This window comes from Harpegnathos saltator, unplaced genomic scaffold, assembly GCF_003227715.2.
Source record: "Harpegnathos saltator strain DR-91 unplaced genomic scaffold, Hsal_v8.6 scaffold779, whole genome shotgun sequence".
NCBI lineage: Eukaryota > Metazoa > Arthropoda > Insecta > Hymenoptera > Formicidae > Harpegnathos > Harpegnathos saltator.
This window is the reverse complement of record NW_020230625.1, coordinates 14,412-29,695: the sequence shown is the minus strand read 5'-3', so window position 1 is coordinate 29,695 and position 15,284 is coordinate 14,412. Positions and strand designations below refer to the sequence as shown.

Genomic DNA, 15,284 nt, shown 5'->3' with positions numbered 1-15,284 from the left:
TCCCATACTTTCTGGCAGCATACGAATACCATATCGAAAGAACGACTCATTTTTTGAGGTTATCCACGAATCGACCAATTTTTTGGCATCTTCATAACAATGGAAGTGCTGCTCAGCCAGGCCATGAGTCATCGATCGGAACAAGTGGTAATCGGAAGGAGCAATGTCCGGTGAATACGGCGGGTGGGGTAGGATTTCCCATTTCAGCGTTTCCAAGTACATAAATTTTGACCAGTTTTGCAACATGTGGCCGAGCGTTGTCATGCTGCAAAATTACTTTGTCGTGTCTCTTCTCGTATTGCGGCCGTTTTTCCTTCAATGCTCAAACGCATCAATTGTAGTCGATAGCGATCTCCCGTGAGGGTTTCGTTGGGTTTGAGGAGCTCATAATATATTACACCCAGCTGATCTCACCAAATACAGAGCATGAGCTTGGAACCATGGATATTCGGCTTTGCCGTCGATATTGATGCATGGCCGGGCTTACCCCACGATTTTCTACGCTTCGGGTTATCGTAGTGTATCCACTTTTCATCGTCAGTCACGATACGATGCAAAAAAACCTTTCCTTTTCTGCCGTTGGAGCAGCTGTTCACACGTGAAAAAACGCCATTCGAGGTCTCTCGGCTTCAATTCGTACGGCACCCAATTTCCTTGCTTTTGAATAATTCCTAATGCTTTTAAACGTTTGGCAACTGTTGTGTGATCAACTCCTAATGATTCTGCAAGTTCATTTTGCGTCTGACATGGGTCTTCATCGAGTAATGTTTCCAATTCTTCGTCTTCAAACTTTTTCGGTGCGCCAGAGCGTTCTTTATCTTCAACATCAAAATCATTATTTTTAAAGCGTCTAAACCAATCTCTGCATGTTGTTTCCGACAGAGCATGGTCGCCGTAAGTCTCCACAAGAATGTGCTTCAGCTGCAGATTTTTTTTGAAAAAGTAATGCAGTAAAATTCCCCGCAATACCCTTTTTTTGGCACGAAATTCGACATGTTTAACGTTATGAAAAATATGTCGTTTACGCTTCGGCGGAATAACATATACTGTCACTTCGAGCCTAATGGTGGAGATTCACGATGAAGTTGACTGTAGTATTGCCCGATGCAAAAAGGCTAAGATAATACTATCTGTCGGGAAACAGCGAGAACTTATTCAAGTCCCCAATAAGTTATTAATGATTGAAAATTACCACATCTAGAAGATTGTTTTAATTGACAACTTGAAAACTTGCGTATTTATTTGCAAAATAATACAGGAATTTTTTCTTCAGAATGACCTAATCTATAATTATATGACGGCTATTGTGTCCAGCGATATATATGAGTATCTTGAACTTTGAACCCTGAATCTTGAACCTGTCGCTAGACACAACAGCTGTCATACAGGATGAGTCAAAAGTATGGAAATTCTTAAAAATCTCGAAAGATATAAGTTTTACAGAAAAGTGTTTCAGACAAAAGTTATAAGGCTCGAAACGATGTATTTACTGATCTTATTGGTTTGACCTTGAGTGGCGTTGCCAAGGTTAGGTCAAGGACAACTTATTTTTTTTTAACAGAAACCCCCATTTTTTATTATATCACCTTTTTCTACCAATTAATTTGAACAATTTTCTTCTGGAACATTTTTTTATTTACGTAATATTCAGATTCAGTTTTCAGATATTTAAGGAAAACTTGATAACTTTTTCAATACTTAACTTACGATATCTCGCTAACTATTTGTCGGAAGAAAAAATAGTATTATACTTTCTTACTCTATTTGGTCTCAAGAACATATTGTTACAATAATTTCCTAACTTTTGTTAATTTATTGACTTTTGGAAATTTCAAAATCATCAAATTAACAAAAGTCGGGGTGCTATTGTAACAATATATTCTTGAGACCAAGTAGAGTAAAATGCTAATAGCATTTTTCGACAAATAGTTGGCGAGATATCGTAAGTTAAATATTGAAAAATTTTCCGAGTTTTCCTTAAATAGCTCAAAAAATATTAGGTAAATAAAAAATGTTTCAGACAAAAGTTATTAAAATTAATTGGTAGAAAAAGATGATATAATAAGAAATGAGGGTTTCTGTTTAAAAAACATATGTTGACCTTGGCCTGACCTTGGCAACGCCATTCAAAGTCAAACTGGTAAAATCAGTAAATGCATCGTTTTGAGCCTTATAACTTTTGTCTAAAACACTTTTCTGTAAAACTTATGTCTTTCGAGATTTTTAAGGGTTTCCATTTTGACTCACCCTGCATAATTGCATAAAATAGGTCTTTCTGAACAAAAAAGTTCTTTACCATTTTGCAAATTTTCAAGTTATCAATTAAAAGAGTTTCTAGATGTAGCCATTTTCAATCATTAATAATACCTACTACGATTTTTGCAAAATGGTGCTTGACTTTTCTTTTCAGTTTGATCTGATTAATCTTCATAATTTTTCATTTCCAAAAGATCCCGGACATCCTGTATATTGTATCAGTCATCGCATATCTAATGCCTTATTTAATACGTTATTCAATGTTTATTTATCCAATGTTAATATGTAATAATGTTCTGCAAAACTCTGTATAAACATATATAACCATTAGTCGCAAGAATATTGTCGGAGCCATTGAGGTTGTTACGTACTGCTCGATTATCAAGGTTAAGTAACATCTATCGCGATCAAGACCAATGATCAAGATCAATGGAATGTGATCACTCGCGCCGCTCGGAATTGAAGTGCCGGAAAGGATGTGCGACGTTTCGGAGTGTGTATGCGTGTGACAATTCTTCGGTTCTAGCGATCGCGAGACGTGAGAATATTAGGGATGATTTTTTTCTTTTATAAACATTGACGTCTCTTGGATATATATAATTAGTTCGATATCGAAACGATAATGAAATTGCGGCCGAAGATAGCTCTATATTTATAGACGTCGAATCAATCCGAATACCGACATTGGGTCTTCGATGTTGACTCGACGTCGTATGAATCAAATATTTTTGACTGAGCAGAGGAGTTTTAATCTGAAATAAAAGAGAAGGATTCAGTAAAGTAACTTAATAAGGACTTGACTATAAATCCTTAATAAGATTCTGATACCCACGCTGCATTACATGACTTACTGGACCTGCAGATTACCTTATCCGGACCCTCCTGATGACCAAATGAGGTTAACCTGATCAGGATCATGGGATAAGTTTCTAGTTGGGTTCTTCGTCCTCGAGTCCGGTCTCCATCGCACTCGCGTGCACGTTGCGTACCCTCGAGCAGCGGGTACATCTCACCCCTGCTCGAGATGCCAGCGAAGTACTTTGTCGTCGACGTTAACGCTCTTCCTCCCTCTTCCTCTCTCTCTCTCTCTCTCTCTCTCTCTCTCTCTCTCGTGGTCGTTTTTCGCAAAACAAGCCGGTCGAACGAACGATTCTCAATTACGAGCGATCGAGAGCAGCCTCTTCCGCAACTCCGCACTCTTCATGTTATTGCGATGCGACGACGCTCGGAGCTTCGGCGCGCGGAGGACAATGAGTGCACGAGTCTGTGAATAAAGAGCGATGGCAAATTTCGCCCATTTTTTGGACCTCGAATTTTAAACTTTTTCCATAGCAAATAGTACTATTAGACGAAATATTAATCCTAGTAAAATTTCGAGCGTAGATAGCACGGTTCCGGAGATACAAGGGGATGAAAGTGATGATTTCCAGTCAGGGTTTCAGTCAGGTATATTGCATAAGGAAGAATGTGTGGCTGAAGTTCACGTAATATTGAAGGTATTTTCTGTCGAATGGACCATCTATGATTCATTGTTCAGAGAATGAACGATCAACTATTCATCGCTATTTCATTTATGGGGAGGGGAGGGTACTTTATAAAGCAGCCTGAAAATACGTTCCCTATTAATCACTGACTAAGTCTTTCAAGCAATTCAATTACCGAGGAAATACTCAAATTGAAAGATAAAGTCTCGCTACATGACGCACTCACAAGTTCTCTCGCAGTTGAAGTACTTTACTATCGTATGAAATATATTCCATAGATTGTGTGAACAACCTTATGTATTTGCGTGTCGGAAATCATCATTATATTTTCGACAAGTCTAAATGGAGTCCTTTTCTACAGTTTGTCTCGCTCAAGACTATAATATTCTCAATTGATTTTTCGTTTATTCTGATGTTACTTGTTTCTTTATTCTCCATTTCCTTGTTTATTGATTGCTCAAGTGAGTTTCTCGCTACTATTCTTTTGTTTCATCCCAATTTTTTCGACATTCTCTTGTCTCTTCAGATATATCTTTTCATATCTTGACGATCGTTGATTCTTCAATAAAGCAATGCCCTTCACTAAATGTTTAGGCTGTAATGATCACAAAAGATCGAAAAATGATAAGTTTTTCCTATCGAAGACACATCGAATTTGTTGATGATGGTTAAGAATATGTGGAGAAATAATCCGAAGAAACGGAAATTAGAAGAATTGAACCACATTTCGCCACAGAACAAAATATGCAAAAACTGTTAGCAACTTGGTAATCGATCAAAAATCATCTCAAGATCCCAGGCGGATGATGATCCAGATACACCTGATCTCTCGATTTATCGTCAAGCTATTAATTCTCATTCACGATGCACATTGAGAAAGCACCCCAATCTGTGAGAGGCAAGGGGACTCACAGTAGAAAAGCATCCCGATCCGTGAGAGGCGGTGTCAAGTGTCGCTCCAACTCCATCTGTCTCGGGGAATTTTCATGTTAGACGAAAACTAAGGTCATATTTGAATCCGGCGTAAAACAACCCATAAGAAACGATATATTTCACTTTGTTATATATATTTTATTCCTTGGTATGGATACTTAAGAAAGTTTCGTGTACTTTCATAGATTATAAGAAACCATCACTTTCATCCCTTCATATCTCTGGAACCGTATCTATGCTCATCTTAAAATTTCTCTGGGATTAATGTCCCATCACGACAGGGTGAGGAAAAAGTATGGAAACCCTTAAAAATCTCGAAAGATATAAGTTTTAGAGAAAAGTGTTACAGATAAAAGTTATAAGGCTTAAAACGATGTATTTACTGATCTTATCAGTTTGACCTTGAGTGGCATTGCCAAGGTTAGATCAAGGTCAACTTATTTTTTTTTACAAAAACCCTCATTTTTTATTACATCATCTTTTTCTACCAATTAATTTTAATAATTTTGTCTGAAACGATTTTTTTATTTGCCTAATACTTTTTGAGATATTTAAAAAAAACTCGGAAACTTTTTCAATATTTAACTTACGATATCTCGCCAACTATTTGTCGGAAGAAAAAATGCTGTTACATTTTGTTACTCTACTTGGTCTCAAGAATATATTGTTACAATAGTATCCTGACTTTTGTTAATTTGATGATTTTGAAATTTCCAAAAGTCAATAAGTTAACAAAAGCTAAGGTTGTAACAATATGTTCTTGAGACCAAATGGAGTAAAAAAGTTTTGTACCATTTTTTCTCCCGACAAATATTTAGCGAGATATCGTAAGTTAAGTGTTGAAAAAGTCATCAAGTTTTCCTTAAATATTTGAAAATATATTAAGTAAATAAAAAAATTTTTCAGACGAAAGTTATTCAAATTAATTGATAGAAAAAGATGATATAATAAAAAATGAGTATTTCTGTTTAAAAAAAATAAGTTGACCTTGACCTGAGCTTGGCAACACCACTCTAGGTCAAACTGATAAGATCAGTAAATACATCGTTTTGAGCCTTATAACTTTTGTCTGAAACACTTTTCTGTAAAATTTATATCTTTCGAGATTTTTAAAAGTTTCCATCTTTCTTCCTCACCCTCTACAGTACTATTCGGCATAAAAAAAAGTTCGAAATTCGAGATCCAAAAAATGGGCGGGAAAACAGGTCTTTTTCCCATCGCTCTTTCGCAGGATTCGCTCCTTCCGGTGTCCGGTAAATCCCCGGGGACGTTCGATGTGTATACGCGTGCATTCCTTGATATCGACCTCGTGAGAGCGCTCGGCTCTGGAATGAAGACGGCGGAATGAAGTCGCTCGTCGCGGTAGACGCGAAAGAAGAAAGGCACTCGGCCGAGAAAGGGATATATAGACGCAGAAAGAGAGAAAGAGGAAGAGGGGGTGGATAAAGAGAGAAACGCGAAGGTACGCCGCATAATACCGAGGAATGAAAGAAACGAGCCAATATCCAGCCGCATGCAGTCGCGGATGGGATTGCGACTGCCGTTGCTGCGGAGAAGCTCTCTCGCGGAGAACGAGAGAGGCGGAGAGAGTTCAGCGGCTCCGTTTGCCTGCAAATTGGCCGCTGCCATGGCCGGCTGCCGATCTATTTTCCCCCAGCCCTCTTCGCGAAGACAATGGCTCCGTTCTTGTTAGTGCGCGTCGGGGATCGCATGGAGAAACTAATGAAACTCGGCCTTCGATTTCCGCCCGTCCGTCGAGCGGCCGGAATAGACGGCGCTCGCTCGGTGACGTTCCGAGACGAGAGATGGAGTCGCTCTGCCGCGCGGATGAGGCCCGTGAAACGCGACGCAAACGTGTTATCTCGGAGAACCGTCGACAGACGGGGAGAGAGAGAGAGAGAGAGAGAGATATGAGTCGCGATTGCTCTCGGCGCGCGACGCGAGCGAGACGCGCTTTCAGAGTCGCTCCCGTAAAAAACTCGGGAACTGGTTCCTCCGGTCGAGACTCTATTCCGCGTTTACGTGGATCTCCATTCCGCAGTCTCTTTTTGTAGCCACGTATTATTATTCGGAACGGGAGCGGAAGTTTTTTCTCCCGCGCCGCGGGACGTTGCCGGCGAATTAACCACTTCGCTAATTGCTCGTGCCTGCGTCCAACGTGCTCTTTACGTGAGCCGTCCTACCCCCCCCCCGCCCCCCTCCTCCCGGGTCGCGCGTGGAAACTCGCGCGACCCGGGAGAACAGAGAGCCGCGCGGAGCAGCGATTTGGCCGTTACACGTGCCCGATCCTCCCCCGCCTCTCCTCATGTGCGACGCACGCGGAAAGAAAGAGAAGCGGAAGTGGGACAAGACGCGCGTGCTCTTTCACCCGTCATTTTTCGACGAGTCACGCGCGCACCCGACGCACTCGCCTTCCTCCCTCTCTCCCCACCCCCCCTCCTGCCACCCGCCGCGCCGAGCCGCGACGCGAGGTTTTAATAAAAGTACGGCTAATGTTTAATTCAGCGTCGCGCGCGCGGCAAGCTGAATCGTCAATGAGCGGACGTGAAAAGACACGTTGCACGTAATAAAAATATGAAATGGCGCGTCGGAGACTCGACTTGGACGGTGAGGTAGGGGCAGGAGGGAGGAGGGAGACGGGGCTTACGTGCAGGTGTGAATTCCTCGTCGTCTTTTTTCTCCTCCCGCCTGCCCTCTCGCTCTTCCCGGCTCCCCGTAGAGAGATAAACTCGAAAGATCGACTCGATATTGTTGCGGCAGGGGGACGAGGAGGGCACGTCGCGCCGGGCTTTCCCACCGAGCGTATCGCCGTCAGATTCGATTCCGTTTTTCATGGGCGAAGCACACGGCGCGAAAGGACGAGGCACGCGAAACATCGTAAGACGCGAAACAGCCGCGCGCGCGGGCGCGGCATCTCGGCGCAATGGGAAATGCGATAAAACCAAGCGCGACTTGCAGCTATCGAGCTAATGGCACGTGGATAGGGTTGCCAGATGCGAAATAACTATTTCCGGGACGCTTTTTAGGCGACGGCTGAAAAAGGAGTTGTTGGAGAATTTTTTTTAGTTAAATTTGAGAGATGGAGGGGTAAGACGGCTGAGAGATGCCGCTGTGCACTCGCAACAAACAATTGCATGAATTAGGTAGCAGCAGAGAGAAGTTCGGACATAAACCGACTGCAACTGTATCTTTTACTACGCGAATGACTTAGTTGACATCAATTTTCTTAGGTGGCGCGTCGAAAAATTCGACCCTATAAATCTCGGTGACGCTCGCAGGCAGTGTTGAGTAATATCTAAATACAGTATCTAGATCACTTTGTGCATCTGAGCATGTATCTGAGATACGTTCGAATTGGAGTAGCTGTATCTGTATCTCGATATAAAATATAGTATCTGAACGGCTTTTCAAATACATTTTCACGTATTTTTGTTCGATAATGGAAAAAAATTATCATAATAATGAAAAGTTTAGCATGTACTCTTGATTTGCTACAGGGAGAAAACTATTGTCGTTTAGGATTTACGTTTGCCAGCTTTGCTGCAACATAAAATTAATTTACAGACACTTCACGAATTACCTAGTTGCGAACCCTTGAGAAATGTTCGAACAGATGACATTAACAAAAGATTCGGAAATACTGTAGTGAATTTTGACAGTATATGCAGTAAACCTTACATTTCATCTATGTTCCTAAACTTAAATTGAAATGGCTAAACTTGATTCCAAAAGCGATTTTTTCAAAAACTCGGCCACCCGGAACCACGAATATTGTAAAAATTTGCTTATTACAGAAGCAAAAAAATATGCGTATTTAAAAAATGAAACTAGAATATCTTCCGATGGCTCTTCAACATCTTCCGTGGAAGATAAACAATTCTTTAAATTTTTAAAAGACCGAAATAATGTGGAAACAATTGTCAGTGTCATCGGCATAAAAGTTCTTTCTCATTTGTCAGACAAGCAAAAAGATATCACATCGATAGCACGTTATCCTCATATGAAACATTTGTTTTTAAAGTTCAACACGATTATATCATCATCAGCACCGGTTGAGCGTTTATTTAGCATTGGAGGTCAAATTTTAATACCGCGGCGAAATAGATTAAGTGACGATATGTTTGAGGCATTTTGATATGTAAGACTATCGACCAATTTGTGTAATTTTAATGTAAACAAACAATATTAATAAATAATAAAAGATTTGTTCGGTATATTTTATACATATTATCATTACTATGATAAAATATAATTTAAAAGTATCTGATGTGTATCTGAGGCACTCCAAAAGTGTCTGAGCATCTGTATCTAGATGCAATTTTCCGCATGTATCTGCATCTGCGCCGAGATATATCTGAAATGTATCTTGACCATCGCTGCATGGGTGTTATGATTATGATTTTGTTGAATTTCCGATTTTCCGGGACAGAAGACTTAAATTCTTGGACACGGGATAAGCTTAAGAATTCCGGGACATCCTGGGAAATCCCGGCCATCCGGCACCCCTACTCGGAGGACAGACCTTCCTTCGCCGAGGAAGCCTCAGGTCGCCGAACACTCAGGCGTGCAATTCCGCAGTTAGGACCCGGGCCCGGTCCGAGCTCGTCTTCCGGTAGCGCGAGGTGACTCTCGTCGATTTCATCAACGCGCTGCCAATGACATCCACGTACGCGCGCGGAATCGCGATAATTTTCAAGCGACAGAGGCGGGTCGTTGGACTCCGACGCGCCGGCCTGCCGTTGAATGTCGTGACTGCTGAATATGTGAATGCGTATTAAAGAGGAATGCATTCCGGTGCCCCTTGGGATTATCGCTACTTGGGTCCACGCTCCGACGTGAGAAGTAAATATTTTACCTCAACACGCGCGCTCGCGCTCGTTCGTTCGATCTTTGTAACCGCAGCCGAGTCGGGTGCTCTCGACGTTTTTAATGACCGGCCGCCTTTAATGACCGTTGTAAAGTATCGCGCGTATCAATGGCCACGAGTGTGCCGCGATAGAGTCGCGCTGTTGGTCCGTGAATTACGGTATCATCGCGCGAGTCCCTTTGTCGGGCGCCTCGCGTCTCGGCGACAAAACGCGCGCGACCCCGCTCCAGGCAACGGGAAATCTCGCGTGTCGTTCTTTCCTCCCATGTGTGTGTGTGTATGTGTGTGTGTATGGCGGCCGAATTGGTTCTCCCCGTATAGGGTTGCCGGGATTTCCCGGAGTGTCCCGGGATTCTTAACCCTTTCACTATTAGTGGGAAGTATATACTTCCCACCTTTTCTTAAATCAATTTTGTGTTGTAAATCACATAATTTTGAAGAACTAATCGGGCGCTTGAGTTTTCCAGATAACTGCATAATTGTTCAACATACTCGAATAGGTTTTTATACTCAATTATTCATTTGTGATTATTTATAACAAATCAAAGTTGAAAAAAATGCCTTTTCTAGGGAAAAATCGATTTCTCGGAGAGTATTGAATGTAGAGATCTGAAATTTTCACCAAACATTTTTCTGATGTTGTACAAAAACATATATTTTTTTTCAATATTATTTTGCAGGTTAGATTTTTTTTATAAACAAATATTTCTACAAAAGCGGCCGAAATTTGATCTTTTTGCACTTTTTAGCTCTATTTTCCTAGTTCTTTCATTCTGTATCTCCATCTTATCCATACTATCAATATTATTTTACTCAAATATAAATGTTTAATCTCTAGTAAGTATAAATATGCAGTATTGTACATTTTCCCACATAAATTTTTTCCAGCTCGATCGAGTTCCATCGTCTAGAATCATATGTTCTTATTGACGACCTGGTCATTATTCAATAATAATTGGAATTTTCATTAATTTTGTCACATCATGATTGTCATATTGAGTCCGCTATTTTGAATTTTGTAAATTTGACTTTAGATTCGTAATCAGCGATCCAAAAAATGTAGGACTACCAAATATTTTAATAATTTTCTCAAGGGAAGTTAATTCAGCAGTGAAAGGGTTAAGCTTGTCCCGTGTCTTAGGAATTTAAGTCTTCTGTCCCAATAAATGAGAACTTCCACAAAATCATAATCATAACATTCATGTTTCTAACCGATACCAGAGAGGTTAGAACTCTAGATACCAGAGAAGGCGACTTATAGGATCGAATTTTTCGACGTGCTACCTGAGAAAATTGATGTCAACTAAGCCATTTACGTAGCGAAAAAACACAATCGCACGGTTTATGTCCAAACTTCTCTACGCTGATACCTAATTCACGCATTTGTTTGTTGCGAGTGCACAGCGGCACCTTTTACCCCTCCATCTCTCAAATTTAACTAAAATTCTCCAACAACCTATCTTTCAACTGTCGCACAGTGGAACGTTTGGCCTGAAAAGCTGACCAAAAGTGAATTTTTTAAAAATCATTCCTGCTCTACATAAGTGACTGTCCTAGATAGAATATCTGCGGAAAAATGGGTCGTTATGATTTTGTTCATCCGCGATAACACGAAGTGGTTTGGTTAGTCAGAATTTGGACATTATTCGTATTGCACACACCAACTCTCAATTCTTTATAACATATACGATCTTCGATCAGAATTTTAAGGTTCTTAGAAGTGGCAGCACGAAATTTTTCGTAATGGATTGTTTCGAGAAACAGGTATGAAGAAACGTTTTAGACTATATTTATTGCAATTGAATTGTTATTCACGCAGATATATGATTTTAAAAATAGCATTCAATAATGTATCTTGTTGCGTTCTCGATGTCAAACTCGAAGGATTTAGCTTGATTTCAGGGTGTATCCCTATTATGTTTCTTGGATGAAATGAAAGAGTAATCTCTCCGGATAAAATATCAGAAAGAATTAGCCGCGGAAAATCGCGAATGTAGTTTTAGTGATCACTTTTGTTTCCCTAAACGTAAATTAGGTTTTGCCCAAAGGTTATTTAGACAAGTTTCCTTTTGTTTCTTTTTTTTTTGTTTCCTCTTGTAGTATGGACATAATCAACAGACTTCTACTAAGTTCTGACCTGTTACTAATAAATATGAGACCCGTACCAAGAAAGAAATCTAAATCATTTTTAAAGAAAACATTGAATATGTTTCTTCTCACTGATCCCGCACCAAGAAGAGGAAATATTTCAATAGACGAAACTGATGTTGATTCTGAGGATGGAATACACTGATTAGATGAAGAAATTTGGAGTTTGTCTAGTTGAATACTTATTGATGTGCAATATTATGCTTTCTTAATTATTAAAATATTTTTACATACATATTTGCACTTTATTTCATGAAAAACTTATACGAAATCTTTATAATGATGTAATATATATAATTAGTAGCACGTTTTAAACCGAAATTCGTCAAAAAATAATTTCGGCCAACTTTTTGCTACAAACGTCCCATTGTGCGTTGCGTAAAAAATGTCCCGGAAATAGTCATTTCGCATCTGGCAACCTTGCCTTTGAGCCAACAACGGACGTACGTAGCGCAGTGACCGCTTTGACACCGACGGAATTCTGATTCGCGGCTGCCGGAAGGTGACCTTGCCTCCGCAAAAGGGTGGCGGGCTTACCGTTAGCGCGAAACAGGGACTTCTAGCCGCGTATTCGTTACGTGGGGGATTTAATAATAAGGATCGTTTCCCGCTTATAACGCTTCGGCATGTCCGCATTTTCCCACGCGTCTTCGTGTGCCTGAGAATGATAATGACGCGTCGTTTAAACTGCCGATCATTATGAGCGGCTTCCTCAGCCGGGCGGGGCGAGGGGGGAACTTTGCGTCGCGCGGAAAACCGAAAGGAGGATCGACGGACAGGCACCGACGAGACCCATGTGTGTGTGTGTGTGTGTGTGTGAGAGTGTGAGAGAGAGAGAGAGAGAGAGAGAGAGAGAGAGAGAGAGAGAGAGAGAGAGAGAGACGGGTTCAGAGAAGAGAGAGATGAGTGTCTTTCCCTTGTCCGACGTGTCCCTTTCAATTTTATTTCACCCCTGAGACTGGAAATTGTTATCATCATGAAAACTGTATTACCACAGAAATGTTAGCGAACATCATGGAAACCGAGGATTTTCCGAGACGAGATAAGGCGAATAAAGGCGATCGCTTTTCCCCCTTCGACATTTCCGCGCTGGCTATTAATTTGAGTTCAGCTCGTCACACCGTAACGCGTCTGTCCGACGACGTTAATTGCTCCGTTCCAGCCGATGCATTAAGCATCTTGTCCCGTCCCGACGTGGGAGATCACGGACGTCTAGATTACAGTGTCGCGTTACGCGCGCGCGCGCGAGCGAGAGAGAGAGAGAGAGAGAGAGAGAGAGAGAGAGAGAGAGAGAGAGAGTGATACGGCCGTGTTACAAATAATCGCAGGTTGAGCGAGTCGCGCCCACCGCGTGTCCGGACGAGGGCTTCGACGCTGCGCTCCGATGCCTCATTCCTCTCGTTCGTCGCGAGGGGAACGACCTGACAATGACGACGACGACGACGAGAACTACGCGTCGAAGAGCGGCCGAAAATCGAAAGGACGGCATCTCCCACGGAAGCGAGGCCGCGACAGCGGCTCCAACTCACCAGGCAATTCATCATCGTGCACAGGACGAGGACCGTCCCACGACTTCCGCGCATTATTTCCGCTTTGCTGGGCACGAGGCTCCTCCGTGTCGAGTCGAGTCGGGAATCGGATCGCGAAGACGAACCGGGGGATCGCGCCCGCGCGAGTCGCTCGCGGATGATCGCCGATGACGACGACGTGAACTCGTGGAGCGCGCAACGACGGACGCGAGGGTGCGAGATGCTGACGCGGTCCTCCGGCGAGAGGATATAAACAAGAGGCAGCCTCCACACTGCGTGGTGCGTGTACGCGTGCGTGAGGATGACTGAGGGAAGACTGAACGGACCCCCGGCGGCTCGGCGCTTTCGGCGGCAGCTGAAGCAACGGAAAAGCGGCCGCGCGACGGGGCCCGCGCTCCCACCTCCTCGCCACGCTCTCTCGGGCTTCTTCGCGGAGCTTCCTCCGCGTTTCCTCTTCTGCTTCTGCTTCTGCTTCTATTTCTTCCTCCTCGCGTCGCCGTTCCCTTCGCGGCCCGGCCGTGAGCGCGATTCTGTGGTCGCGCGGTGTGATGAATATTCGGTCGGGATGATTGAAATCGTCGATTGACGATTGGGAAAATAACGAGCGGGATATGAACTTTCCGGATGATAAGTTTCGGCTGAGAAGAGCGTTCTCTGTGCGAGATGCGATTTTCGTGGGCTTTCGCCTATCGCCGTCGGACGAGCGCACGCGGTCACTGTATTCCCGCAAGTTTCTTCTTTTTATTACGTCATTAAATGCGGAATGCCCGATTTTTTTAAGTACTATGTTCAACAGTCAATATCTCTGACATTTCACCTTTACAGTTCATGGTTTTTTTGTTGTTGTGAAGGTACATCATCACTCTTTTGAACGCATGTTTTGGTTTGTGATTATCCTTCGAATTATCCTTGTTACAGCAATTTTTGTGTAACCATGGATAAGCTAAAAATTCGTGTTATTTTCGAATATGAGTTCCGTCGTGGAACCAATGTAGCGCAGACAACTCGAAATATCAACGAAGTATTTGGTGAAGATGTGCACTAATGAATGCACAGTACGTCGATGGTTTGAGAAGTTTCGTTCTGGCGATCTTGAAAATGAACAACATGGGCGACCCGAGATCAAGATGGATAATGATGAGTTGAAAGTTGTAGTGGAAGCGAATAATCTCAAACTAAGCGTGCATTAGCAGCAAGGTTTAATGTTACTATTCCAACAATTGGGTCACTTGAAACAAATCGACAAGGTAAAGAAGCTGAATAGATGGGTTCCGCATGAATTAAAGCAGAGCAGAAGAGAGATCGTCTGGAAACTTGTCTTTCTTTACTATCACGACGTAAAAGTGAAGCATTTTTACGTCGTATTGTTACATGTGATGAACAACGGATTCTTTTCGACAATTGCAAGTGTTCGGCACATTGGTTGGATACACACTGCTCAAAAGAATTATGGCATAGATAATTTATCGCCGAGAATTGGCCAACTTTGAGTGGCGGTTACTTCGCAAAAAATTATTGTAGACTAATGATTTTTTTTCAAAATGAAGCTTGAAGTCTCCACTTTAAGAATGTATCTCCATTTCTTGCGTGCGATGCACCCCTATCCCTGTAACCCCTGACATCTGAGGGCATGTTTGGTATACTGAAAACTGCAAATTGCAATATTTGACGGGATGCACGGACGTGGACGATTTTTTTTCGGGGATGCCGTTTACATCGTCATAAAGTTCAAATCTTCCTCTTCAATTTGAAAAAGAAAATGGAGTAACTACAATTTTTCTTGCAAAGTTACAGCCCTTCAAAAATATCGTTGTTTTTGACCTTCGGACCAAGTACCGGCCGGCGGATTAAATGATCGGAAATCGTAGTGGAGCAACGGCAAAAGTGTTTGTTGACATACGTACACAAGCACGCGCGCATTTGTTTTTCAGCCCCTGGCTCGTATTTTGACCACAGCCAACATTCACAGCATCAGCAAACAAACTCTCTCCGTATTCTCCACGGCTCCGTACGATATTTTTGAAGAGCTGTAACTTTGCGAAAAAAAAATTGTAGCGACTCCATTTT

General features: G+C 42.2%; 1 protein-coding gene across 1 annotated transcript in view; it reads right to left on the bottom strand.

Moving 5' to 3' along the window:
* ImpE1 (Ecdysone-inducible gene E1) overlaps positions 1–13,517 on the bottom strand; it is a 54,206-nt gene extending 40,689 nt beyond the window's left edge. The window contains exon 1 of the mRNA XM_011154546.3: positions 13,218–13,517. Coding sequence (XP_011152848.1) covers positions 13,218–13,271 — 54 coding nt within the window. The 5' untranslated portion in view covers positions 13,272–13,517. The remainder of the gene's footprint in view (positions 1–13,217) is intronic.
* Between the last annotated feature and the right edge of the window lie 1,767 nt (positions 13,518–15,284).